Source organism: Rattus norvegicus, chromosome 9 (genome assembly GCF_036323735.1).
Source record: "Rattus norvegicus strain BN/NHsdMcwi chromosome 9, GRCr8, whole genome shotgun sequence".
NCBI lineage: Eukaryota > Metazoa > Chordata > Mammalia > Rodentia > Muridae > Rattus > Rattus norvegicus.
In genome coordinates this window covers 30,844,931-30,872,824 of record NC_086027.1, presented here as the reverse complement: position 1 = coordinate 30,872,824, position 27,894 = coordinate 30,844,931, and the positions used below count along the sequence as shown (strand labels likewise).

Sequence of the window (27,894 nt, the reverse complement as noted above, 5' to 3'; positions counted from 1 at the left end):
CAATTCTAGAGAAGGCTGAAGCTGGAGAGAAAAGTGACCCTTAACTTAGAGGGTCAGAGAATGGGGGGAGACCCGTCAGGAAAGAAGTGCATGGGAAGGGTGCGTACACATTGAGGAAAGGGGGCTGAAGGGCAGTGATCTTGAGGATTCAGAAGAGGCCAGACAGATCAAGAATGAGGTTGCTGGGGAGAGAAGGTAGGAGAGGATGAAGGCACTAAGTAAGGTTAGAGTGCAGCTGCGGAGAGGCCTGGAGATGGCCTAGGGTAATCGGGCCAGAAGGCAGGTAGATAGGGCAGGAAAATAACAGGGCCTCTGTGAGCCCAGGAGGGTGAGTGGACTACCAAGAGGCCGAGCAAATTCGGCAGAGGCTGGGATGCGTGCGGACGGTGGAGCCTGCAGGATGAAGGAGAACAGACGTGCGCCAAGCGGAGAACCCTTCGGGCTGGCCCTCACCGTGGAGTCCGTAAAGGACGAGCCCGGGAGTAAGGGCAGGCCGTGCACCGGGTTGGTCACCATCGCTGCCCCGCAGTTGCCGCCACGGTTGCCTTCTGCCGCTCGGGTTGCCCTGGCAACAAACAGCACTCGCGGGCCTCTGCTGACTCCAAGGTAACGCCAAACACACTAGTGGAGGGAGGGGAAAGGCGGCGGAGGCGGGGTGGGTGGTGGGGGTGGGGGTGGGGGGGAGGTGGGGGTTGGGGATGGGGAGGGGAGGAGGAGGAGGCGGCCAGGTCTGCGTCTGCGCACAGCACTACTGCCTCTAATAGCCTTAACTGGACGTGGCTGATGGGTGTGACAGAGGCTGTCCCGCCCCTTTCTTTCCCATCCCTTTCCTTTCTCCTCAGTCCCCACTTCCTGGGTCCCAGAGGATCCAATCTAGGAGCAGCAATCTGTAAGGCTGTTCTTAGGCCTTGGCTCGCCCAGTGAGGTCTGGGATTGGACCACGTCCTTTTAGAAGAGTTACAAAGAAGTTCCCTCTCGCTCCCAGTTCTCCCAAGAGCTCAGGCATCCTTTCTCAACTCTGGGGAAAAAGCTGCTATCCTAGTCCACACACAACGTACCATGGTTGCGCTAAGTACTTCAAACTCATACTTCTTGGAGCTGGAGCTGTGGATTAGATTATAATTGACTACATTTCCGTTGCTCAGACTTGATCAGTGAACTGATTTGGAAGCCCCCATCTCCCCAATCCCCCAATTTCCTGGTCTTCTCTCAGCTGTTTATTCCACCGTAGATTCCTGTAAGTGCGCAGAACTTTACTGGGTAACTGTTGACTGAGAAGTGCCTACCTTAGTCCCTACTTCATACCTATAACATCAGTGAAACCTAAGAACCTCAGAGGAAGAGAGACCGACTCAGAGAAAGAAGCAACTTGGGTGAGTGAAATGTTGTCAGTGTCATGTGTACTAACAAGTATCAAACTTTATGGACAACCTAATTTCCTTTTCAAAAAAAAAAAAGACCCTGAAAGGTCTTTAAAGAAAGGTAAAGGAAGAAACCAAGAATCCATCAGCATGGAGAAGTTAAAAATAAAACGATGCCCAGAGATTTGGTTCCCATATGTCTCAAATTTCCCAGGATTCTGGTCTTTATGTTTTCTGACCTAGGAGTTTAGAGAAATGATAGAGTAGTAAGCCCGAGAGAGAAGACATAGCTTGTTGTCGTGGGTCACCAGTTCAAATGGCAGCTGTATTAGTCAGGGCTCCCTGGAAGAACAGAACTGATAGAATGAATAAACACGTATTGATTGATGTTGGTGCTGAAGTAGAGAGAGAAGCTCGCCAAGAGGCTAAGCCTTTATTTCCCGAAGGAGCAGAGGGGTTCGGCCTTTTTGGACTAGGCTGACACCCAGCTAACTCACTCCAGTTACTTTATTCAAAAAATATGCAAGGTTGATTGGGGCTGGGAAGGTTCGAGCTACCAAAGGTATCTTGCCCTTGCTGCTCAGGAGTGCAGACAACCCTTTTGACCATGGCTAGCCATAATTGTAAGTAAGGACTCCAGGTTTGCCAGGAGTACCTTAAGACCCAGATTAGTGCAGCTGCAAGTTCTCACGTAGGACCAAGTACAAATTCTCCAGAGCACCCAAACATAGCAAAGGCTTTGCTGAGATATTTTATTTAAAGTCAGACATAAAGGGTTTACTGTACCTATCAACACACACACACACACACACACACACACACACACACACACAGGGACACCCTGGATTTTGGCTTACAGGCTGTTGTCCAGCTAGTCCAACAATGGCTGTGTACCAACAGAGGGTCCAAGAATTCAGCAGTTGCTCAGTCCACAAGCCTGGATGCCTTCAGTATATGCCAGAATTCCAAAGAACTAGGCTCTAATGCCAGTGAAGGAAGGGACTTGCTACTGAGAGCAAGCAGACAGAGAGCCGGCTTCCTTCTTCCAGGTCCTTTAGATAGGCCGCCAGCATGTGGCCCAGAGTAAAGGTGGATCTTCCCACCTCACAAGGGCATGTCTTCCCACTGGAAATGATTTAAGTAAGGAAAATCCCTCACAAGTATCCCCAGCCTCTTGGGTTTTAGCGAATTCCACGTAGAGTCAGGTTGACAACCAAAAATAGAACTGTCTGCTTTGCCCTTGTGGCTGCTTATAACAGCAAATCTTCCTGTGGGTTTCACTCGCTGGCATGAAGCTTTGGGGTCAGGAAAAGAATACAGTAAGTGACCTCTAAAGTCGTTACTGGAGACTGCTGTACCTACTCACAAAATTGTTTTCTAGTACTTCTTCCTTTCTACTATTGTTCATTCCTGTCTGCCTCTTCCTCCTCTTCCTCCTCTTTCTCTTCCTCTTCCTCCTTTTCCTCCTCTTCATCTTTCTTTTCCTCTTCTTCTTCGTCCTCCTCCTCCTCCTCTTCCTCTTCCTTCTCCTTTTCCTCCTCTTTCACCTTTTCTTCTTTTGAGACAGCATTTCATTGTGTTCTCCTTGCTGACCTCCTGGAATTCTCTGTGAAGCCCAGAGATTTGTCTGCCTCTGCCTCCTAACCCTGGGATTAAAGGCCTGCATCACCACAGCTAGCCGTGGTGTTTCCTCCACCTGATAGTCTGCGTTGCATGTCCCTTTTGCCCTAGTGTACACATTAACTTAATAAGGAACTCACCCTCAGTATTTAATTAAAACCCTCAATGAGTTGATTAGCATCAGGGCAGTGACTGGAAACTTTCAAAGCTCCCGCCGTTGCACCGTACCACAGACTGGGATGGTGACTGAGAGAATTAATCATGGTGAACATCTCAACCCATCAGCCTCCCTCTCCTCAGGACCTCGATGCTGCTGGGTAGCCAGCATCAGTGTTGAGTGACTCACCATGATAGGCTTAAACTCTGGCAGGTCCACAATCTCTCTACTCATATCATATCTCTTAAAGGAAACCCCAGGACACACAAACAAGCTTAGGGGCCTTTCTGGCTGAACAATCTGGCTGCCCTGGATCTGTCTTCCCTGCTGTGTTCGAGGAAGGGAGCTTGTGGGACTGGAAGGGTCAGTCACACCGGAGCCTGTCACTCAGGAGGAATCTGTTTGTGTTTGAGGAGTGACTTCTGCCTATATACTTTTCTTTCAGAGTAAATCCTACTAGTCAAATGGTCAACTGAGTGTCTCTTGTTTACTTTTGCACACAGAAGTGCATGAGTAGAGACAACTTCCGTGGTCTGTGGCCTTTAAACATTGCTGTCCATTCTGAGAGGGGAAATGCCGGATAGAGTCGCCGCAGTGATTTGAATATGGTCTGTCCGCTGTGGTGCTTATGTTGACATTCAATTACTATGGTAGTAGTGATCATGGTGGTGGTAGAAGGTTTTGTCTTGGAGGTGACCAGATCATGAGGGCAGCTGCCTCCCAAATGGATGAATGCCTTTGGTGAGTGGGTTGTGACTGGTTATTATAAGAAAGGGTTGTTATGGAGCAAGGTACCTTTTGTTTGCCTCTTCAGCTTTTTAAGGTCTAGTGTGTCATACATTAACACATAGTAGAGGCAGACGCCGCGTTCTTAGATTGTCTCAGCCGCCAGAAACTCGAGTCGCAACAGAATTCTCTGATCCATCTGGTGTGTGCTGGTACATGCCGAGGACCCCAATACTTTGGAAAGTGCAGCAACTTTGAGGCTGAACTGAGCTATATAGTGAGTCTGTGGAAGAAGAAGAAGAAGAAGAAGAAGAAGAAGAAGAAGAAGAAGAAGAAGAAGAAGAAGAGAGAGGAGGAGGAGGAGAAGGGGGAAAAGAAAAGAAGAAGGGGAGGAGGAGGGGGAGGAGGGGGAGGAGGAGGAGGGGGAGAAGGAGGGGGAAAAGAAAAGAAGAAGAAGAAGGGGAGGAGGAGGGGGAAAAGAAAAGAAGAAGAAGAAGGGGAGGAGGAGGGGGAGGAGGAGGGGGGGGAGGAGGAGGGGGAAAAGAAAAGAAGAAGAAGAGGAGGAGGGGGAGGAGGAGGAGGAGGGGGAGGGGGAAAAGAAAAGAAGAAGAAGAAAAAGAAGAGGAGGAGGGGGAGGAGGAGGAGGGGGGGAGGGGGAAAAGAAAAGAAGAAGAAGAAGAAGAAGAGGAGGAGGAGGAGGAGGGGGGGAGGGGGAAAAGAAAAGAAGAAGAAGAAGAAGGGGAGGGGGAAAAGAAAAGAAGAAGAAGAAGGGGAGGGGGAGGGGGAGGGGGAAAGAAAAAAGAAGCAAACCAAAAAGGAAACAATCACAAGTAAGACGGAACAACTGTACGAACCAAAGGAAGGGAAGCTGTGGAAGCTGACTTTGGGGCATGACATGACCTTGCATTTGTGAAGGACAGCAGCTTTCATTTAAAAAAATATTTTTGCAGGAGACGTACAAAATCGGGCCCGTCAACATTCCATCGTAGATAGAGAAGGAACTCTTAAGGCTAGAAGATGTCTCCCAGGGAACTGGATGGGACGGGGCCTGAAACATCCCCTCTAGGGACTAATTTAATATCCATCACTTCTTTGACTCTGTGCAGAATTGACTTTATGGTTTCCAGTCCCATGGCCTCCCTACTCCTCAGTTGCTAAATTCCCAGGACAAATCCCAAATGCGCCTGTGTCTTGGCAGTGATTTTGCTATTCTCCTCTTTTCTGCTGGACAAAAATAGCAGGCCTTGACCTCTGGGTGGGGTCGAGAGGGACAATTGGCCAGTGGCGTGTCCCCAGAGCACCCTCTCCTTATTCATTCCCATTATCCTCATCCTCTGGAGCATCTTTAAAGAGGGCTGGCCTTGCCAAGTGTCACCCGCCTGTCATCCTAGTACTCTGGAGGGGAAGCAAGAGGACCACAAAGACCAGGCTACATAGTAAACTCCAGGACACTCAGTGTGTTGGCTAGTTTCATGTCACCTTGACACACAACTAGAGTCATCTGAAAGGAGGGAGCCTCAACTGAGAAAAGGCCTCCATAAGATCCAGCTGTAAGGCATTTTCTTAGTGATTGATGGGAGAGGGGCCAGCCCATTGCTGGTGATGTTATTTCTAGTCTGGTGGTCCTGGGTTCTATTAAAAAAAAAAAGTAAGCTGAGCAAGCCAGAGGGAAGAAGCCAGTAAGAAACACTCCATCATGGCTTCTGCATCAGCTCCTACCTTCAGGTTTTTACCCTGTTTGAGTTCCTGTCCTGACTTCCTTCATTGATAGTCTGTGATGTAGAAGTATAAGCCAAATGAACCCTTTCCTAGTGTTTCATCATAGCAACAGTAACTAACTAACTAACTAACTAGGTAGGTAACCCTAATTAAGTAATCCTAACTAAGTAACCCTAACTAAGGCACACAGTAAGACTTTGCCTTAAAAATGGGGGGTTGATGGGTTGCTAAGAGATGGCTCAGTCTGTAAAGTACTTGGCAGGCAACCATGAGGACCTGCGTTCAAATCTGTGGCACCTATGACCACTAGCAACTAGATAAGAAAATTCCACCTTCACCTATTGTAAGGTAAAGTGTAAAGTCAAGGGCTCACAGTTAGCTGGGAGTCATTTAATGTTGCCTCCATGGTAACTAGTCAGTTCCTTACTTCTACTCCTGTTGGGATAATGATACCATAGTAACCGATGTAAAGAAAAGTGGGATATCAGTGTCCCAACCTGAGGTCTATCGATAATGACCTCAGACAGGAAGCAAATTGATAGTGTTGCTCAGGCTATCCCCACTGTGGTGGTTTAAATAAGAATGGCCTCCAGAGGCTCATGTGTTTGAATGCTTAATCATCAGGGATTGGCGCTAGTTGAGAAGAATTAGCTGTGACCTTGTCAGAGGAAATGTCTCATTGAGGGTGGGCTATGAGGTTTTAAAAGCCCAAGGCAGGCCCAGTGTCTCTTCCTCCTGTTGTCTGTGAATCTGAACACAGAACTCTTAGCTGCTTCTCCAGTATCACGTCTGGCTGCTTGCTTTTATAAGAGTTGTCGTGGTCATGGTGTCTCTTCACAGCAGTAGGACACTGAATCAGACATCCGTGTACTCAAAATGTTATTATTTTTTACCCAAGTAATGAGGAACAATATAAGAAACTTTGTCCGATTCAGTTAGGGTTGGAACATATACTTCTGAATGCAAAAAGAATCAAAAGAAGGGCTGACATAAAACAGGCGGGGGCCTCTTGCAGGGCCAGAAAAAAAAAAGAGTTGTACTTTAGTTTTGTTTGACTTAGAAGCATTTTATAATGCTTAAAGATAGGGCTGGTAATGCGGTACAGCTGGGATAAGAACTGATCCTATGAATAAGGATGCCGAGACTGTCGTGGCCGGCGGTTTATAGCTATAGTAAGAAAGTTAATTGCACCTAGAATTGATGGCACACCACGTAGATGAAGAGAGAAAATGGCTCAACAGATGCTCTGTTCCGAGCTTTCCACTCGCGGTTAATATACTGTTCGGCTTGCACCTGCTCCGACGTTCCCTTCAGGGAGAAGTCAGAAATGCATGTTATTAATTTGAAGGAATGCCGAGTCAGGAGTGCCAATCACTCAAGGTGCCAATCAGTTACTGAAGCCACTGATGACTGTAGATATTACTATGGAACGATTAAAACAAACTCAGGAGCTATAATGACAACATTACACATTTCATTAAGTCATCACCTGATAGGCTCCTGATTGATCTAATTCTGCTCATATTAGGTAGTTCCTCCTTTCCCTGCGTGTGCCTCAAAAAGAAGCTATAAAGTCCCTTTATCTTGAGAACAGTTATTCTCATAGACCTATGTTAACATAGGTACCGCAGCTGAATAAGCATTAAACTATACATCTAAGGACAGAGGTTTAGGAGCTCAAGGAACCATTGGCTAGTACTGTTTCCTAGCTGATTATTTTTTACCTTAACCCACTCACAGCTGTGAAAATGAAGACATTCCTCCATTTAGCACTGGGGAAATATTGAAGCTTTTGCTTCACCAATGACTCTGGAGTAATAAAGCTTTCAACTGTGCACACATGATGATGATAATGTCATCGAATATAGTTTGGGCTTCCAAATATGGACAAGGAAATGTTGGCTTTAAAACAGCAGGGAATCCCACATACTATAATTCTCGAAATCAGGAGGCTGAGGGAGGAGGATGACGAGTTTACTATACTGAGCCGTATAGTGAGTTCAAGGCTAGCCTGGGGAACTATAGGGAATGGAGATGCCCTTCCGTAAACTCAGGGCTGGGATGTAGCTCGGTGACAGAGAGCTTGCCTCGCATGTACAGACCTCTGTGTTCATTCCCAGGACTACAGGACCCCTGCTCAGTGTCCTGCCACAAGTGCACAGGGAGTGGCTTTGATGGCATCAGGACGGCTATAGCCATAGTCTTACCCTAACTGGGTGATAAAGAGTAGGAAGTGTTTGTATAAACTGAAGCCAAGTGCCTTCTCGGGTCTTCTGCTCCCCGCATCTAAAATACGGTGGAGGGTAATTCTCACTAATTGGTCTTGAGTTACAGAACTGTCTTCGTTTCTTTTTCTGTTACTGTGATCTAAAAAACAAAGCAAACACTCTGAAAAGAAGTAACGTAAGGGAAAAGGTTTAGGTCCAAGGTAGAGCCCATCACGGGCAGGGAAGAAAGCAAGAGCTTCAAGGTGTTGGTCACCTCACACCCACAATCAGGAATTAGAGAGGGCGTGATCATGATGGTGCTCAACCCCGTGTCCATCTACATAGTCCAGTGTCCAAGGCAAGCAAGGAGCCAACCCCATCGGGCAGGTTTTCCCACCCCAAATACAATAGACTGATGCCTATGGCATGCCCAAGGGGCCATCTCCCAGGTGAGTCAGGATGTTGTCAAGTTAGCAATTAACACTGGACATCACGGGGAGAGTGTAGGAAATTGCAGCCACTCAAACCAGTGACTTATTTATGGTTTGTATATATGTGAGTGTGGAGGTACTATTTCTGTGTCATTCAGAAGACAACTCAAGGTAATTGGTCTTCCACCATGTGGAATGGACTCCACATTGGACACTAGAAGTTGGACTCAGGTCCTTGGGTTTGGTAGCAAGCCACTCTCACCAGCCCCCAAACCAATGGCTGTATCTGTATCTGTATCTGTATCTGTATCTGTATCTGTATCTGTATCTGTATCTGTATCTGTATCTGTATCTGTATCTGTATCTATATCTGTATCTGTATATGCATATATCACATATATCACAAATATGTCACATATATTTTATATATCACATATACCGAATATATTAGAGTTTCACATTAACCAGATGTCGGATTCCTATAATCCTAGGACTGATGCAGGTGGATTGCTACAAGCTCAAGGATAGCCTAGACCACATAGGAAATTCTAGGCCAATCTAGGTTCCAGATGGCCAGTCATCCGGTCTCTGAATCAGTACAAAAGTAAACAAATAGATGTAGATAAAAAAAAAAAAAGAAATCTCCATCCTTTAAAAATAAACAAGGAAGCATCTTGGGGGGGGGGGGAAGTGCCTGATTGGTTTCAAAATCCTATGCAAACAGGCAAGGATGGGATGGGGCATAAATGAAATCAGGTTGTCTACAAGTGGATAACTGTCCACTTGATTATGTAAGGATTCGTTATACAGTTCTGTCTGGTTTTGTCTCTGTTGGAGGTTTCTCCATAACGCAGGGGCTGGAAGAGGAGAGGAGTAGGGGAGAAGGAAGAAGGGGGGATGGGGAAGGGGAAGAGAAGGAAGGCATGTGGACAACCGCCGAACAAGCCTGGAGAAGTAAAGATCCGATTCTGAGCCAGGCAGTGGCAGCGCACGCCTTTAAGGCCAGCACTTGGAAGGCAGGGGCAGGTGGAGAACGGCGACTTTGAGCAGAGGGAGCTCCAGGACAACCAAAGCTACACATGGAGACCAAACCAAACCAACACTATATTCTGTCACTCGCTTGCCAGTACTGTGACCCATTGGAAACTTAACCTCGCCCTAGTTGCAAAATGGGATAATAATGGCCAATGATAATAATAGCCGTACTAATAAAAATCCTAAAGTCGCTGAGAGCGTGGAATGAATTAGCACACGTTGGCCCTCCCGGGAGTTATTGGCATCCTGTAAGTGCGATGACTGTGGTAGTAACCTTTGTCTGGTTGAGAATTCCGAATGGATAGTTTGAAGGGTGGCTGGGGGCTGGGAAATCTATGGGATAAAATTAAGGCACCACTGACAAGAACGGGGATGGGGCCTCATAAAAAAAAAGTATTCATTTTTCTGTGTATGGGTTTTTGCTTGCGGGGATGTCTGCGCGCTTGAGTGAACAGTTCCTGAGAGCGCCAGAAGAGGGCGCCAGATCCCTCGGAACTGGAGTTACAGGTGATTAGGAGCCAGCCACGTGGGTGCATTGAGTGCTATCTGTACTGTCATTTGTGGTTAGTTCCCTATCTGGGGCAAGCAGACATTTATTCACAGCTTCCCATGAATAGTGTCACATGATAGTGTGTGCGTGTGTGCACGGGCACGTGCGCGCGCGCACACACACACACACACACACACACACACACACACACACACACACGGCATGCTCAGGCATGTGAAAACCAGAGGGCAACCTCAAAGATCTCTCAAGAGCTGTCTACTTCATTTTGAAACAGGATCCCTCTGTGGTTTGGAGATTGCTAACTAAGCTGACTAGCCACGGAGCTCAGGGGTCCTCCTGTCTCCACCACCTCCCTCTCCCCCCTCCCCCACCTCCATGCCCTGCACTAGGATTACAAGTGTGCAACATGATGCCCATTTATTTAAAAAAAAAAAAAGCATGGGTTCTGGGGATTGAAGTCAGGTCTTTGGGCTTGCACAGTGAAGTATCCCTTTGGCATACTTTTTGTGGGACTTGTAAAAGGCACGGTGAGGATAACAAAGGGTGGGTAAGCGGACCTGCCTGTGGTTTGGGAACCCTGCCCTGATGCCTAGGAGAGTCTGTGATCATGGGAACTACGGAAGAAATGTAACGAAGGGGTTGGGGATTTAGCTCAGCGGTAGAGCGCTTGCCTAGCGAGCGCAAGGCCCTGGGTTCGGTCCCCAGCTCCGGAAAAAAAAAAAAAAAGAAATGTAGACGAAAACAAAAGAAGTTACTCAAGATACAGCAGAACTCCCTCTCTACCTCTGTGTCTCTGAGGGGGCGAAGCGCATGTCATTCCATTCTGGTGGACAGAAAGCCTTTCCAAACACAGAGGTGGCCTGCTCTGGAAAGAGATGATTGGGAGTCCAGAGACAGGATGCTGGCCTTTATATAGAACCCACAGCATCCTGCTCACTGTGAAACGGTGGGAACGACTGCTAACGGCCAGGCTGTGATATTATCCGAATATCAAAACCGGATGCCAAGAGACAGTCCATGGAACGTATGACAGATTTCCTTCGCTGTCTTTGAGAAAAAGAAGGTGGCTCAGCCTGGAATAGTGCTCAAGTTTACACGAACGGGATGCCCTTTACAGCGTTGTGCCTCCTGAAGACGGATGGAGAGATCATTTGAAACCAGTCGGTGGTTCTTAAAGCAGGTTTATGGTCTAGAGAGCCTTTCTGGGGATTATAGCTGAATCCTGGCACTGAACATGTATGGGATTTCATCTCTGGTTATCAGCCAGCCCAACAGTGGAAAAGTGTGGCCAGTGTGTGCAGAAATGCAGAGAAGTGCACACAGAGGTTTGTTTTTACTTACCGAGGGATGTGGGGGCAATCTACATCATACCCTTCTCTAGATTCAAAAGCTTTTCTAGTTCACATGATGATGTGGGGGGACATTTTTTTTCTATGCTCTCTTGATTCTGAAGGGGAGGAGTGGGAACTTTGGATCCAAAGACCTGAGTTTCTGTGAGATTCCGTTACCAAACCAGGTAGTCTCCTGTGTTAACATGATTTATGCCTCAATGCCTTATTGAACAGTAGGGGCAATAAAAATGGAAACTACTAACAGGCTTGTTATTGGGGAACGTGGGAAGGGATTGAGAGAAAAAAACCCAGGGTCAGTCAAGTATCATATAAGCTTTTAGTTATTTATAGACCCTGCTGACGATGTGTCATTCCACGTCTGCTCAGAAAATTACCCAGAGTACAGTGCAAATATTAACAGAATGAGGAAATGTTCGAAGTCTTTCTAGGAAGTGGAACCTAGCAACCTGGGCGGTTTAAAAATAGTCTGGGAACAATCTGCCATCTCCAGAAGTGTGCCCACAGGAAGGCAAGAGCTTGCTGGACCAGGCCCACGAGTCAAAGAACTTAACGGTGCCCCGGTTTTGTGTAGATGGAAGGGAGTAGAATCATGATGAGTAAGTGGTAATTTCAAAGTTGAGTGACCCTATCAGCCGCCCCCACATTCCCTGAAGTTACAATAAAGTCCCCCTAAGGCCTTATGTACTCCGTCCTAACCCCTAACTCTGTTCTCCCCAGTCTCCTCCTGAGCTGCCGCACTGTGGAGAAAACACAGCCAGTGCCCTCGCCTCCCTTTCACAACTGATGGGTCTGGGGATGCAACTCAATTGATAAAGTACTTGCCCAGCGATTAGAAAGCCCAGGCTTTGGCCAGAATCACTGCATAAAGCCTTGCTTGGAAGCCCGAGTCTCTGATCACAGCACTCTGGAGTCGTAGGCAGCCCGACTAGGTGATTCTCAGCTACCCATCAAGCATGAGGCCAATCTGTACTGCGTGAGACTCTGGTTCGAAACCAAACAGGGGCTGGGGTGATGGCTCAGCTCTTAAGAGCTGACGGTGGCTCTTGCAGAGGACCCCGGGGGTCAATTGTCAGCACCCACGTGGTGTCTCACAACCACCGGTAACTCGAGTTTCAGAAGATCCAGCGCCCTTTTCTAGCTTCCGTGGGCCCCTATACAAATTGGAAGCACACACACACTTAAAGGCAAAACACCACGCTCATAGAATAAACCGAACCAAACCAGCACACTCACCCCAGCCCTTCAGTCCACCCCTCTTCTCCTGGCACCGACTACTTCTAACACCAAATACTTCATTTACTCCGTTTTCTGTTTCTCTACAACTAAGGGGATAGTGCGTTTTCTTTGCTGCTGGGTCCCAGGCTAGAGCAAAGCCTGGTCCACGGCAGTCCTTGCGGTTTAAGGGATGACTCTCCGTGGATTCACATACGCAGTTCACGGGCTGACTGGGCTGCCAGGGCTGGCTGGGATCCAGCGAAAGGCTCTCCAGCACAGCCCTGGCTGGGCATTTGAGTCCGAGGAGGCAGTTCATACAATTCTCTCAACAGGAGAGCCAGTGTACCGCCGACCTTGTTCGCTAAGCCGGCGTCATCAGGTTACCCTACATAGTGTAACGTCTGAAGGGACTGTAGTAGAGCTCTTGGTATTCCTGTAAACTGAACACTGTTGATTTTGACTTTATGAAATGAAAGCAATTGGTTGCTTAAAAATCGTTAGTTCCTTACCCCGTCCCCAGGAAGTTTTGCACGGCATTATTTTACAATGAAAAATGTTTTGATAGCTTTTCCTCTTCCCCCCAGAAACACTGGTTATTAAATGAGTCTATAGATTCTTTTCTTCTCACTTTTCTACATCATCTTCAATAATCAGATACTGCTTTTTAAAAAGCAAAAAACAAAACAAAACAAAAAAAACCCCCCACCCTTCTACCGCTTTACGAAGTTTGCGCAGCTCCTTGAAAGGCCGAGGGACTGTTGTAAAGCTCCATCCTCCTACTCTTAGCACTTATCTGGGGGTGGGTTGGGGTGGGGGACCCGACAGCTTGGGCAAGGGACAATCCCAGTGACACATGAGGAGGATCTAGGGTCAGGCAAGATTGTCAGACAACTTTCTCTCGGAAGGACCCAACACTAATTTTAAGAAACTCGTTGGGTCTGACTTTGTGATCCACTCAGGCTGACTGAGGAGTGCACACCACTCTGAGAACCGGTGTGGAATCCGCTCAGTCTAACGGCGGAAGAAACGGTGCCGCCCACTGCCACTTAGGTGCTGTTCCGGACCAGAAGTTCCAGTGAGATTGTGAAAAGCGGCAGGCTGCGCGGGACTGCGAAGGACTGCAGATGTTTGGAGCTGGTCTGTGATTAGCTTGGGCCCTGAAGTTTTTCTGAAGGGAAAAAAAAAAAAAAATCTTTGAACGTTACAATGAGTTCTTGAAACGTTCCTGCCTTTCTCATTCCCTCCAGATCAGCAGTTCTCAACCAGTGGGTCGCGGCCCCTTTTGGGGTCAAACGACCCTTTCAGAGGGATCACCGTCGGAAAACACAGATGCCACAATTCATAACAGCAAAATCACAGTTATGAAGTAGCAACGAAATTTTATGGCTTGGAGTCACCACAGCATAAGGACCATGGAAAAGTTGAGAGAAAAGAAGTTGACTTTTTTTCTAAACTTAACACGTGAACACCCACATCCCTTTCCTGAAGGACGTGGGCATTGTGTTCCTGAAAGTTCTAGATTGCCTTTTGTAATTCATATTTTATCTCAAAATAATGTAGGCCATCAGTTCAAAAGGCCAAGGTCTTTAATAAGATTGTAACGTAGTTAGGGAAATTTATGCGATTTTATTGAAATCCGCAGAGAAATCAACTCTACGATTCTTCGAAGCGTAGTTTGCTCTGCCTACAAGTAGAGAAATTAGCAGTACTTATTTTTGAAAGTTTTTTTTATCTCTTCCTAGTTGTAGATGGATGTAGTGTTCAACCTCTTCCAGCTGCCAGTGTCAGACCAAAGACAACCCAACTTTAGAATGAGCTTTGGGTCCAGGCAGCCCTGAACAGGCGGGTCCAAGAGGGTAGCTTTCTTTACATGATCAACACGACAAAAATATTCACGTACAAAATCTGTTTAATGATTACTCACGTAAGTAGGTTTATAGAGACAGAAAAGAATTCCACACTTTAACCAAGCAAAACATAGTTCTAGTGGCGAAGCCCTGGCAACAGGCGCTGAGAGAGCACTGAGTAAGACAACATCGCCCTCTGGAGGATCCAGGTGGAACTACAGAGCAGTGACCAAACAATAATGGAGGGCGACAGAGGGCCACACTGCCCTCCTATCAGGGCTCTGAACTCTGTTTCAAGCTTCCAGTCCATGGCTTGCACTATGTTATGGAGAGACTTAAGGGCTGAAATTGTAACCCTGACATCTTTAAGAACTTGGAAATTAGTTTTATTAGAATTGGATGTGGTGTTGGTGCAGCCTGTAATCAATCCCAACCGACTCCTTGGCGGACTGTGACGAGAGACTCAATCCGGAGTTCCAGGCCAGCCTGGGATACACAGGTCCATCTCAAACAAAACAAACACCTCAAACCAGAAACAACGAAAACAACTTTCCCTGGCAAACAAAAGTCAGGATTCTGAAATGAGAAACAAGGCACCCCCAAATGCATCCTGTGGGCCCCTCTTCTTGAACTAAGTAGGGCTTTCTATCAACCCATAAGAATTTTATTCATGAGAAAGTATTAGTGACAGGTAGCTTAGTTTTATCAGAGACATTTACATATTATTGGGTTTGGTTGAAGGTCTTAAGAGAGGCAACAGCCAAAATTTCTAGTTTTGGAGAGCAAGATAACTATATCTTTTTTAAATTATGCTGATTTTGCAGGGTGGCAAATCCCACTGTAAAATCAAGAGGCATGCATAGTCCTTTTTAAAATTCTTAGTTGTTATATTCAAACTAGCCTAGTCTTTACCATACTGATAGGCTCATTTTGATGACACCGAAGAGTTAAAAATCGCCCATTCTGTGTATGCACTTGTAAGTGCATTTATAGTATTCCCATTAGATACTGGTATTTTCAGGGAAGATTACAGTCCCCCTCCTCGATGCCCCCCAAATATCTATTATTCATCCACTGTTCCTTGGGCTAGGGTATATATAGGTCAATGGGGAACTCTTGGTTAACATGTCGTATGTAGGTCTTGGGTTTCAAGTCCCAACTCCATAGAAATCACTTTTTTCTTTCTTTTCAATTCCCAAATTTATAGTTAGCAATATTTGTATAATTAAACTGAGAATTGGATGCCAGTATCTCACGTTTTACTCGGATGGTGTCACAGACCTGTGACAGTTCAGGTTGACGCTGAGCTGCAGGACCACTGAAAAACACAGATCTCTGTCCCCAGAGCTGAGAGTGGTTAGTGCACACCTTCAACCCTGCCGCTTGGGAGGCAGAGACAGGTTGACCTTTAAAGTTCAAGGGCAGCCCGGTCTACATAAGGATTTCCAGGCCAGCCTGGGTGATAGTGAGATAGTAAAAGAAAAGAACCAAAAGAAGAATAAAATCTTTGTTCGCAGATAATCACAAGAACACCTTCCTCCTCCCTTCCCTCTCTCACATTTCCCACCAACGTTTAAAAGAATACAGTCTTTGAATCCATAACAATGGAATTTCTAACACTTTCTGGTTCCCGTTTTAAATAGACCCTCTATTTGTAGCATTTACACATACCCCAACCAGCCTTCGCTCAGTTCAGACCCGTTCAGTTTTGCTAACATTCCTTGGCATGAACTTGACCTAGACAACCAGAACCTTGGGTCACCTGGCTAGCCTCGATGTTCATCTTGACCGTGAATGAACAAGAAACCCAACTAATAAAACAAGGCAGGAGACACATGCTTTCTTGGTTTAAAGGCAGTAGGGATACTTCTGTTGACCCCTCCCCCAAATACAGATTAATAGATTGACAAGTCATTCTAGCTTTCTGGGGTTCCCAAGAATGCAAAACAGGATATTCCGTGTGTGCACATGTTTCAATAAAGAGTTTAGACACCCCCATGTATAAGGCACAAAATTCACAAATCGCTCACAAAAAACAAAAACAAAAAAAGGTAGAAAACAAAGGTTTTAAGACCAGCAAGTGACCTAGTAGTGGAGGAGGAACATTAAACTGGGATTGAAGTTTAAAGCATCCCATTTTAGTACACTGGGACCTCATACTGATAGGAAATGCAGCCTATGAGGAGAGGGCATCTCAGCCCTTCCTCGACCACAGCCTCCTTCACTGGATTCATGCAGAAGACAGTCCTCGTCCTCGGAGAGAGCTGCGTGGCCAGAACATAGCAGCTGCGAGCGCCACTCCCCTCCCGGCGGCTGCTGGCAGCAATGTCATAAACAGCGCATTTGGCAATCAGGTACCTCGTTCTTACTCAACGGACCTTCAGGGAGGGCCCACGGCAGTAAGCACACATTTACCCGTCCTAGGACCCGTTTTAAGGTTTTTTTCTCAAATCTGAAGTGGGACTGCCTGTTTTGAGGAGCCTGAATTGGGGTAGCTGTGTTGGTCCTTCACGGGACAGCATCTAACAGAAATTTGAGCCTTGGATCTTAGGACCCGCTTAAAATAATCAGCTCCCTCGAAGAACTTTAGAGCCATGGTTTTAAAAGAGTTCAAACCTTCAGATAACCCTAAAGAAGCTGGCAGTTAATACTGCAGTCCACAGATAGAAACTAGAAGGGCCCCAGGGGCAGCAAACAGGCAAGTATATCCACGTTTGCTGACTGGGTGTGTCCTGGTAGCTCCTGGCATTGTTAAATTTGTTTATGTCTCTGTGTTACACAAGAATCGGCTTCCTGAATGTTCGTATGGCCGGCTCCGAGCCTTTCCTGGAAGGGTAATAGCTTCAGAACTCTTTATATCACCATGCAGCCTCGGGGTGAGAACAGTAGTACTTCAGGCAAATCGGCCAGCTAGCTGGTTATCCTGAGAGCCAGAGCTGCAGTGGTTGAGACCAGAAATCGTATAAATCGAAAGTCCATTCTGTCTAAGAGTTCCCGTGAATCTTCTTGAAGATTCTGATTTCCTCCACCCTAGACAAGCTGAAATCCTGACAAGAAGACAGAGTCCTTGGCTCAATTGACACAGATACCAAGACCAGCAGCGGAGGGTGACTGCCCCGTTAGGGTGAGGAACAGCCACAGTGTACTTGGCTGTCCGATTTGACTATCTGTCCAGTTTCAGGACTTGGCCTTTGAAGCCACAACCAGAATTCTGCTCATCGCCCATGGGTGAGGACGGTTCTCTTTAGTTTGGGATCTCATAAATCTTAGCCAAGATCTCTTCCCAAACAAGGCTACAACCCAGACAGAAGAATGAATATTCGTTTTGAAAACTCTCAAATGCCCTGCATTTGAAATTCCATAGCCATACCATGCCTTTGAAATACATAGCAATCTCTATTCTTGAGATAAGATCACGTTTCAGAGGCTAGCCTTGGACTCACTGCGTGTTGGAGGACGACCTAGAATTTCTGATCCTCCTGCCTCTGCCTCCTTGAGTGCTACTATTCTGGCTTTTGCTGCACTGGGGATCAAACTCTGGGCTTCCTACATGCTATATGGCACTCTCTACCAATTGAGTTTCATCCTCAGCCTGTAATACATATTAATTTAAAAAAATCAAGCCTTAAGAATAAAAAGTCAACTTCTATTATTGGGCCAAGTTTTCTCCCAGTCGCAGTAGCCCACCTCCACACCGTTCCTCATCTGCCGACCTCAGGAATCTTTCTTAATCAGTCTGTCCTTGACCTTGTGCCTCAGGAGGGAGGCGGTGGCCGCACTGCATGCGGCTAAAAAGAAAAAGGAGAGACAGGCCGTGTAGACAGACAGGGGACCGTGGCGCTGGAAGAAGATCTCGTGGCGTCCCTGATAGTCCAGAAGAATGGCCTCCAGCTGGGAGAGCGTGCAGATGGAAAGGAAGGCGTGGAAGATTTGATGTCCGTGGCCCACAATGTCACAGGAACCGGGGAAGTACTTCTCGGGGACAGGGCATGAGAAGAAGTACGCGCTGACAAGGAAGAAGAGGATCTGGAGGGTGTGGTACCAGGCCGCCTGCTCCTGGCAACCGGCCAGGTGGCAGAGAGCCACGCGGTGCGCCACGGGGCTGATGTCTAGGATGAAGGCCAGCCCCGCTGGTACCACTTGACAGATCTTCCGCATAACTGGATAAGGCCGTCGGTAGCGATACTTGGCATAGCAACAGCCAGCACAGGACAGCCAGCCACAGAAAGCAGCCGCCGGCAGGAAGAAAAGCCAGAACCGCTCGTACCAGGCCTGGTCGGAGCTATAGAAAAAGTGAGCCAAGGCGCTGCCATACTGGTAGACACTGACCCCGACGTAGTCCACAAAGTAAAAGGTGTAGTGGGACAGCTCTGACTTGGACTGCAGCAGGTGGGCCAAGAGGCTGCAGGTGAGGTAAGTGATTGACGACAGGATAAAGAGGAGCAGGGGTAGGGTGTGGGGAGAAGCCCACTGCAATGCCCCTGCCTCCACAAAGGCCCAGAATCGCAAAAGGACCGCCAGGGCCGCGAGCAAGTGGGTCCAGACGTTGACCACCTCGTTGTGCTTCTGAAAGAGGCTGAAGAAGTAGTAACGCCACTCGTGCCCCGTGGGACGGTAGCCTGCGTGGATGTACGGCTCCCGAAAGAGCTGGGGCACGTCGGTTTCTGGGACGGTGCATGGCATCTTGGGAAGCCCTTCTTCCAGAATCTTGGGCAGACGACGCAGCTGCTGCCCGCTCACAGACAGGGTGCTCAGGCGCTCCAGGATGGCAGTCGTCATGGTAGCGGTGGTCCCCGGGCTCCTCGGGGTTCAGTAGGACAACCTGAAGGAAAGAGAGGAAAACTGAGAGACGCATGCAGCTAAGGTGGCCAAGGAACTGTATCTTTTCATAATGGAGCACGGCTCTCTCAGATAACCCGGGAAGTACGGAGGTCCAGGTGGGTTCTCTGGGCCTCGTTTTCCTTATCTGGACTGTGGAGTTGCAGCATCCTCCGTCACTGTGGCAACATTCGGACTCCTTGGTTACGGTTCTCTACAGTCTGAGGAAGAGGCATCTATTGTATAATGGCTGTGGTGGACTCGTGTGACTTAGTAATAAGATCTAAGGATACCTAGAAAGTAAAGACCACTATATTCCCTAGTTACTACTTAAATATAACCAATCAGTTGTCCTTGGATTATTAAGTAGGTTAAAATAAAACTTTCAGTTGGGAAATGATGGCATATGCCTATAGTCCCAGTACTTGAAAGGCTCTCATTGGACGCCAGCCTGAATTCCGCAGCCCAAGACCACCTGTGCTATAAAGCAGTGTCTTATCAATAGATAAATAAATAAATAAACAGACAGACAGACAGATAAATAGTGAATTTGAGGTCAACCTTGTCTACAAACAGAGCTCCAGGACAGCCAGGATTATTACAGTAACCCTGTCTCAAAAAGCCAAAAGTAAGTAAACACACAAACAAATCAACAAATAAACAAGGCATCTATTTCTTTAGGACCCACCTAATCTGAATCTAATCACTAATCTTCCCAGAAACTTTAAATTCTAAGGCAAGTAATTGGCTAACCCTGAAGTTAAAGGCAGATAAGTCAGTCGGTGAGATCTGGGGAGAGCAGTGCACACCGTGCAGTATCTGGGCAGTGTAAAGTCGTCATCACTTGAAAAACAAACATGCCGGGTGTCGGGTATGTTGGTACCCATCTGCAGAGCCTTGTCACGTTCCGGGCCCTGTTACTGTAGTGAGGCCTCTAAGTAGGTCAGTCACAGGCGTCCAGGCACACAGGGCCCTCTGCTGGCTGACTGTGGAAGCACAGCATAGCTTTTTCTTAATGCTTTTAGATGAATGTATCCTGCTAAGCTTTCTCTTTATTTAAAATGAAAGCATTTATTTGGCTGTGTGTGTGTGTGTGTGTGTGTGTGTGTGTGTGTGTGTGTGTGTGTGTGTGTGTGTGTGTGTGTGTGTTTGTGTGTGTGTGTGTGTACATACTTAAGTGTCATGACACACATGTAGAGGTCAGAGGACACTGGAGGAGTTAAGTTCTTTCACTCTTTCTGCCTTGTAGGTTCCAGGGGTCAAACCCACATTGTCGGGTTTATAGTAAGGGGTCTTTACCAGCTAAACCCTCTCAACACCCCTTTTCGGTTTTCTTAGTTCTATACTCTCTAATTAACCAAGTCTGTAATCCTTAATATTCTTGCCTTTAAAGCCCGTGTCAAGCCTTCATTCAACAGAGGAATTAAAAACATGGCCTAAATACTTCTAAAGTCTGATGGCAGAGGCTGCTCTATTTTTTGTTAGTTGGTGCTCAGGGAAGCAAGTAGCTTGGGACTTGCCTCTCCCAGATAACTACATCTGTATGCGATGAGTTTCAAGCCTCTGGAATGCTTGCTTTGTACTTAGGGTTTCTAGGGGATGATCAGTCAGAAGCACACAGGAGTTATGTCATAAAGTTGATGGGTTTTCATGTGTACTCACTGAGTAAAATACACTTTAATGAAAGGCACTTTGTGTCTTTTATTTTCTAAGCTTTATTCCCCCCCCCCCAAAGAAACTTAAATTCTTGCTTTATCTAAGTGGCCCCCTTCTTCCAAAGGTCCTCAAAGGGCTACAAGAAATGCTGTTCAGAAAATGGAGTCTCTCAACTGCCCAGTTTTTAATGCTGAAAGAAAAAATATCTACTAAGGTTGAAAAAAAAGATCAGGAATAAAAAGAATAAAATATAAAAGAAGTCAAAGACAACTTAGAGCCAATCCTTGGTTTGGCTCTTACTTGAATGGCCAGCTATAACTTTACAAGTCCTAGTCTCTTCCTCTATAAAACGAGGGTAAGAATTTTACCCGCTGTGCACATCGTTGTGATGTCTAAGTTGGTCTGAGACAGTGATCGGTAAGTGTTAAGTAGTTCTGGGTTGGGCTCTGCGTTAGGCAATTAAGTTCTAAGCAGTAGAGATTCCCCAAAAGGGGAGCTACTTACCTTTGTAGAAATTAGTGGCTATAGTGTGCCATAGATAGATATGTAGTGGGATTATGACAGAGGTGCAGTCCACTCCAGCTGAGGCACACGGTGACCCACAGGGTCTCTGCAAACAAGCAGAGAAGGTACTTCAAGTGCTTTGATCAGGACTTGAGGAACTCCTGAAAAAAAACATGAAACGAAATGTGAGACGTCGGGCAGAGAACAGATCATTTACAAAATTATTTGATTTCATGAGTGTGTGTGTTTTATTGGATGTTTTGCCTGCAGGTGTGTGCATGCAGAAGAAGGTGTGGCTCCCCTGGAACTGGACTTACAAATGGTGGGACCTCGGAACTGAACCCAAATCCTCTACAAGACTGACAAGCGCCCTAACCAATGAACTATCTCTGCAACACCTATGCTTTTGTTGTTGTTGTTCTTGTTGTGAGACAGGGTTGTGTTCTGTGATTCAGGCTAGCCCTTGACACATGAAAATCCTGCTTCAGTCTCCCAAGTATGGGATTCCACCATGTCCTGTAACTCAAAGAACTTTGCTTTAGTCACAGACCTAGAAAACACAATCTCTGAGTGAACTCCTCTGTATGCCACTGACAGAGAGACCTGAGCTGCAGTCCTGAACACTGCTGACACATGGCATATGCCTCTAGCCTGCAATCGCTCATCTACAGAATAGTTGATGAGAAGCTGCCTCGAACACTGAAGTAAGATCTACAAGACAGAAAGCCTGGAAAGCAATTAACGAGATGCTTGGTTCTAAACCCAAAACTCACTTGCCGTAACTTATTCGAGATGCAAGCATGGTGGTTCGTGCATTCCTTGTTCTTCTATGGTGCCATTCATCACCCTGTGCCAAGACATTCACTTAGCCAGTGCCCATCAAACAGGAACACACACACACACACACACACACACACACACACACACACACACACCCTAGTATCTCGCCAGGAGCTGACTCTGAATTAAAACTCAACATAGAAATTGAAGGTATCAAGAGAAAAACCAAGGATTACAGAATATACCAGAAAGAGAAACACAGAAAAAGACAATATAGAAAAAGGTAATTATTAGGATATCTTCATACATCTAAAAATAGAAAGAAAGGAAGAAAGAAAGAAGGAAAGAAAGAAAGAAGAAAGGAAGGAAAGAAGGAAAGGAAGGAAGGAAAGGAAGGGAGGAAGGAAGGCAAGCTAGTTACTTGGTGTCTCTGTCATTGGACCAGCAAAGAGAGCACAGTGCCTGGGCTTCTGCTCTTGAGCTTGAAGGGGCATCCACAGGGATGTGCCCAGGAGACAGGACGGCCTTTCAATGTGTCCCGCTGCCATGAGCAACATCTTTTCTAGAGATGCGGTTTTTATGGAACCCTGCTGCTCATACACAGGCTCCTGTTACCTCTCTCACAAAGCAGGTGAGAAAGTGAGGTGAGGGGCCGGAGAGGCAGGCACTATTTAAGATAGCTGCCTTTTCAGAGGACCCAAGTTTTACTCCCAGTCCCCACCTCAGGCTGCTCATAACTACCCGTGACACCAATTCCAGGGGATCTAGTGATCTCCTTTGGCCTCTTCGACCACCTGTACATGTGTAGCACACATACATACATAAATACATACATACATATGCATAAAGTAAAAATTAAATCTTTTAAAAAGAAAAATTACTACCATTCCAGTTTTATGGTTGGGAGACACTGAGGGGATGGAGCTGCGCAGAAAGACGCTGAGGAAGGAGTCTCTAATCAGATGCCTCAATAGAAGGACATTTTCACAGTGCTGAGAAACTCATACCAATCACATACAGCTCTGTACCCGGAGGTCAATGATACAGTACTATACGAATCCACCCTTCTCATCTTCCCATCCTCTGGGATAGATTCAGTGGGTCCCTATGATCCAATGACAACAGAATTTCTAAAGACTAAAACTTTAGGGTTTGGTTCATGGACAGGATGGAGCACAGTTCAGTTCTGGGAACTAATGGTTGTCAGTCTGCTCTGAGAGAGAAGATGGCAGTGCTGCCCACTTGCTGGTCTTCAGCTATGGCTGCTGAGTCTGTTATTAAAGCTCCTCCAGTCTTCCTACTGCTCATGGCCTTTTTGGCTGAATGCTGAATTTCTACTAAAATTGGGTATTTCTACTTTGCTCTCGCAGAAAACCAACTAGGAAGAGGTCTATGGAACTAAAAAGCAGAAAGGGGAAGACCGGGCTGGAGAGGTGGCTCAGTAGCAAAGAACATTGACTGCTCTTCCAGGGGTCCTGAGTTCAATTCTCAGTAACCACATGGTGTCTCACAACCATCTGTAATGGGATCTGATGCCCTCCTCTGGTGTGTCTAAAGATAGCCATACTGTACTTATATACATAAAATGAATAATTCTTTAAAAGAATGAAAAGAAAGGGGTAAGACTAAAGGAATATTAACTTTAATTTCAAAGTATCTTTCTCTCTCTCTCTCTCTCTCTCTCTCTCTCACACACACACACACACACACATATGTGCCGCATGCATACACATATGCATGCATGCACACATATATGCAACACATATATACACACACAGCAGAATCACCATTTCCTTTGCAAATTAGATGTTGAAAATGCAGCCACCTCAGTTGTTGAATCTCCTTCATAACTGTGTTGTGTACCCAAGAGTGAATCCTGGCTATCTAGCAATAAAGCTGCCATGATAAGTCACCTAGAAAATAATTTCTTAAATGACTCGGCAATTTGGGGGTCACAAAGATCTAGTATTCTTTCTAAAGACTTGAAAGGCTTACATTTTCCTTTGGGAGTTCAAGGGTATGACATTCTAAACCTGTTAAAAAGACAGGATACTATTTCATTGTTCTTTTCTTAGTAACTACCTCTTTGCCTGATAGGAAACTCTCCCTTTCAGAGTAACCAACAAAACCACAATCATAACGGACACTCAAAGCTGTTTTGTTAAAAAAAAAAAAAACTAAACCACAGACTCCTTATCATTGCCTACAAAGAAGTCGATTGCAAGATGAAAGTGTAACATCGCTGCCTTTGTGGTAGATCTGTTGCCTTTACTTGGGACAGTCTCCTGCCTGCGTCTGTCTGTACAGGCTCATTAACCACTCAACCTGTCTTCTCTTTCAAGGTTGAAGCACAGAGGCAAGTCACTGTCCCAGTTACCTTTGATTCCAGGACAGATAAAAGGACTTCATGGGACTGACCACCCTCTTACCCCAAAGGAATTATCCAGGATACAACATACCACCATATCACATTGAAAACTGAATTGATCCCTTCAAGAAACGAGGACTTCTTCAGAGCACCTCAAAGAGCCAAAACTGAATCTATGATCAGCCAGACCACATCTAGGTGGGGACTGCTCATTTATGAATACGTCTTGTCCTTCTGCCTCCGTTCTTGCGCTGGTCAACCTAGATCTCACGTCAGTGACTTGAAGACTAACTTGGGAGTCCCTAGACTCACTTGTCCGTTCCTCTTCCCAATGTGTTGAGTAAATCCCCCCTCTCTCCAGCTTCACCATCACTTGAGACTGTACCTGGCATGTTAGGATAGGTCAGTAAACACAGCTCATCATGGATGCTGGAGCTCGTGCTTCAGCACTTACACTCCAGTTATGTAGTCATGGCAATGAGCTACAATTCTCTTATTATCGCTAAGACATCATGTGGAGCCTTGATATCCTACCCTGTGGCCTTTATTTTCATCGAGCCAGAGTGGACAGTGCTTGTAGAAGGAGGGTTTCTAAGGGCCAGCTGTAAAGTTTGAGCCCATTTTGAATCTTGTCATCTCAGTGTTGATAAAGGTACAGTACTGTACCTTCCACATTCCCAGTGGCTGTTCTGAGAAAAGACCCAACATCCCTCACTCCTGACTTCTCTCTTACCTACTCCTTCCTATGATGTGATGAGCAGCCAACCAAGATACCACCTCAGAATGACATACCTTGTACAGAATCACTTGGCTGCCCTCTTCCCCCTGAATAGCTGCAAGTTCAATCCTCAAGACTCCAATTCAAACAGATAAGCTCAAGTCAGTCATTTTGACCAAGGAGAACTTCCTTATAGCAGCAAATAGCCTACACCAGACGCCAAAGGCCACAGAAGAAGATTAAAATGAGACTCCTTTCCTCAAAGGACTTATTCTAAAGAGATAATTCTGCAGCCCAAATCTCTAATTAGCCCAAAAATCAAGCGTAGAGTAGAGTGAAGCCCAAACAAACCTCTATAGAACAAACTAGTGCAGGGCAGTCATGAGGAAAATGGATTGGTGTTGGGTCTAGAAGGCTGCAGAGGGACAAAATATGAACAGAGGGATGCTGTGGCTTCTTGGTGGGTCCATAGCAGAGGGACTATTGGGAGTGATAAGAGAGAATGAGGTAAGTGTGGTGACATCAGTGAGAGATGATGTTCAATATTATAGAAGGAAAATGGGTGTTGTGCCAGGTGGGATGGCATAGGCTAATAGACCCAGGCAGTACCCGCAAAGCAAAGGGTTGAGAGTTCAAGGACATACTTGACTGCATTGTAAGATGCTGTCTCAAAACAAAAACAACAACAACAACAACAAAAACCCCACACAGCAACAGATGTAAATACAGGAAGGAAGCAGTTGTGTCCTCTTTCAGCAGGTTTTCAATGCTTATCTCCCTTGAGTGTGAAAGAGTCTCACTGTCACTCTCAACATGCTCGTTAACTATGGCAGACCCGGAAGCCACCCTGAACATCTTCATTCTTCCTCTCTCTCTGGTTCTTCTCCCAGGCCCTTAACTTCAACTACTACCTATACCAGAAGATTCCCAAATCTACCTTTGGCCAGACCGCCCTTGCGATAGGAGTTTTAATAACCAACTGCTCCAAAAGTGTCCGGCTGAGTGTGGCGTAGGCAATTCAAAATTACGATCTTCAAACATCTTCAGTCCAGTCTTGCTTCTTTCCCCTTCACCTCAGGACATCCGGGCCTACTGGCTTCAGCCCGCCATGTCTAGAATCCATGTGCTCTTTCCATCTCTGTTTCCTCTCTTCAACTCATAACTCTAACTCTCCCACTATAGCAACATCGGCCCCATGAGTATCCTTTCTTCTATTAGTAAACCTCCCCTGCCTCACACCCTTAACCTCCACGATGGTCTCCACCCACTTCCTGGTGACAGCTAAAATGGAACTCTTGTGTTCCTCCTGCCCACTTGCTTACGGTGCAAACTCTATGCCTGTCTTTCAGTCTGGGTCTTTCCCTGCAGACCTCGTTTACCCTTTAGCCCCTGAAACCACACCCCCAAGCAGTGTCAATGGCCTGGAGCCTGGATCAGTGTCTAGCAGTCTCCATCTCCCACGCTTGCAACATTGCTATGTTCTAGTAAGGTGTTCTACCATTCAACTCCAGCTCACTCTCCAGGAAGAAGCCCTTCCTCGTTAGGTGTGCCTAACTTCCAGCTTTGCCTAGTCCTTGTAGTATCCAGGTTTGCTTTCTCGCTTCTCTCCTGAACATGATCACTGATGTACTCCACTCACGTCCTCATGAGTCACCAGATAATTCAAGACAGGGACTGTTTTTGTTTTTTTTTTTCTTGCAGAAGTCTCCATATTTAAAATAGTACCTAGCATATGGAAGACCACCAATGACTGTTTACTGAATAGCTCTTAAAGGGGTGGGGATGCCATTGAGTTGCTAGTCAGGAAGATCGGTTGTCAACTAAGACATTGAACTCTTCAGTGTGATTGCCAAAAGATGTAGGTAAAAGGAAGTGACTTCCGCTCTAGCCGCGTCTCAGGAAAATAAAAAAATAATAGTAGAGTGGGCAGAAGTGGAAAGATAGACTATGCATATTAATGTGCTGGTGATGTTTGGAACAAAGAAGCCACCATTCACCATGGCAGGCACTTAAGGACTCCACGATTTAGCTCTGCACTTGGATCACAAGGTAACTAAACGCAGGGTACCAACCCAGTGGATCCACCTCCAGCTCAGACCCATCTCCATTAGGCATTTACGACCAGCTCCTAAGAGACTCTCTCAGGCGTCCAAGGATTGTCCTGGAACTAAACTCACCTTGGATTCCAGAAGTTTGCGGACAGGTTGCCCTGTGTGGGAAGGATCCTTTTATAGAAATGGATGAGTTAGCTCCTCAAATATAAGAATTTCTTCAAACCACCCTGTACGACCAGCCAGTGGTCAACCAGAGTAGTTTACCTAGGCTGTTTAGTTATACATAGTTCTTGTTTCCTGACTGATTCTTAGAGTAGAGCTACCTATAGACCTTTGAAAGATAAGTCACCGGACACCTTTAACTATGCTCCCGGGATGGCCACATTGGTTAAATGCTCTTCATCTGCCTTTTACCACTATGCATCTCTTGAATAGGTACACTGAAATGGGTGGTCACACACCCCATCAGTTGGAATTCCTAGAGCTGAGCCTTTGCCCCAACTCTTAAAACATAGTCACACCCCTCACCATCACAGCTATCTCCCTGTGTCTGTGAGTTCTGCATCCAGAGTCCAGGGGTTATAAATTTAAAATATTCACATCCCAGCACTTGGGAAGTAAAGGCAGACAGATCTCTGTGAATTCAAGGCCAGCCTGGTCTACAGAGTGAGTTCTAGGACTGCCAGAGGTACACAGAGAAACTTCCTGGAGAAATGAAAACCACAAAACAAAAACATCTTAACCATATGCCAAGTATAGTATGTGTACCATGAATTCATTGAATATTAAAAAAATAAAAGTTATAACATGTTACA

General features: G+C 46.2%; 2 protein-coding genes and 1 long non-coding RNA gene across 24 annotated transcripts in view; 1 reads left to right on the top strand and 2 right to left on the bottom strand.

The window, feature by feature from the left end:
• Efhc1 (EF-hand domain containing 1) overlaps positions 1–587 on the bottom strand; it is a 38,466-nt gene extending 37,879 nt beyond the window's left edge. Inside the window, exon 1 of one of the 2 annotated variants that reach the window (XM_039083193.2) lies at positions 454–587. In XM_039083193.2, coding sequence (XP_038939121.1) covers positions 454–516 — 63 coding nt within the window. In that variant the 5' untranslated portion in view covers positions 517–587. 2 annotated transcript variants of the gene reach the window in all.
• Positions 290–27,894, top strand: LOC102549795 (uncharacterized). 3 transcript variants are annotated; one of them, XR_005489062.2, is made up of 3 exons: positions 290–606; positions 1,232–1,373; positions 21,430–27,894. It is a non-coding gene; the product is annotated as an uncharacterized LOC102549795 (long non-coding RNA). The 3 variants fall into 3 exon arrangements; XR_005489061.2 differs by lacking the exon at positions 290–606 and having other exon boundaries at positions 953–1,373; XR_356917.5 differs by lacking the exons at positions 290–606; positions 21,430–27,894 and adding an exon at positions 13,294–13,538 and having other exon boundaries at positions 953–1,373.
• The window catches only part of Paqr8 (progestin and adipoQ receptor family member 8), a 49,679-nt gene continuing 36,010 nt past the window's right edge, over positions 14,226–27,894 (bottom strand). For 11 of the 19 annotated variants that reach the window (XM_063267116.1, XM_017596433.3, XM_063267118.1 and 8 more), the window contains 2 exons: positions 21,160–21,320; positions 14,226–19,003 (listed from right to left, as the gene is read on the bottom strand). In XM_063267116.1, the coding sequence (XP_063123186.1) occupies positions 17,896–18,960 (1,065 nt within the window). In that variant the 5' untranslated portion in view covers positions 18,961–19,003; positions 21,160–21,320 and the 3' untranslated portion in view covers positions 14,226–17,895. Of the gene's footprint in view, positions 19,024–21,159; positions 21,321–27,894 lie in introns of all 19 variants that reach the window. The other 8 variants (XM_039083548.2, XM_063267123.1, XM_063267124.1 and 5 more) reach the window with 2 other exon arrangements.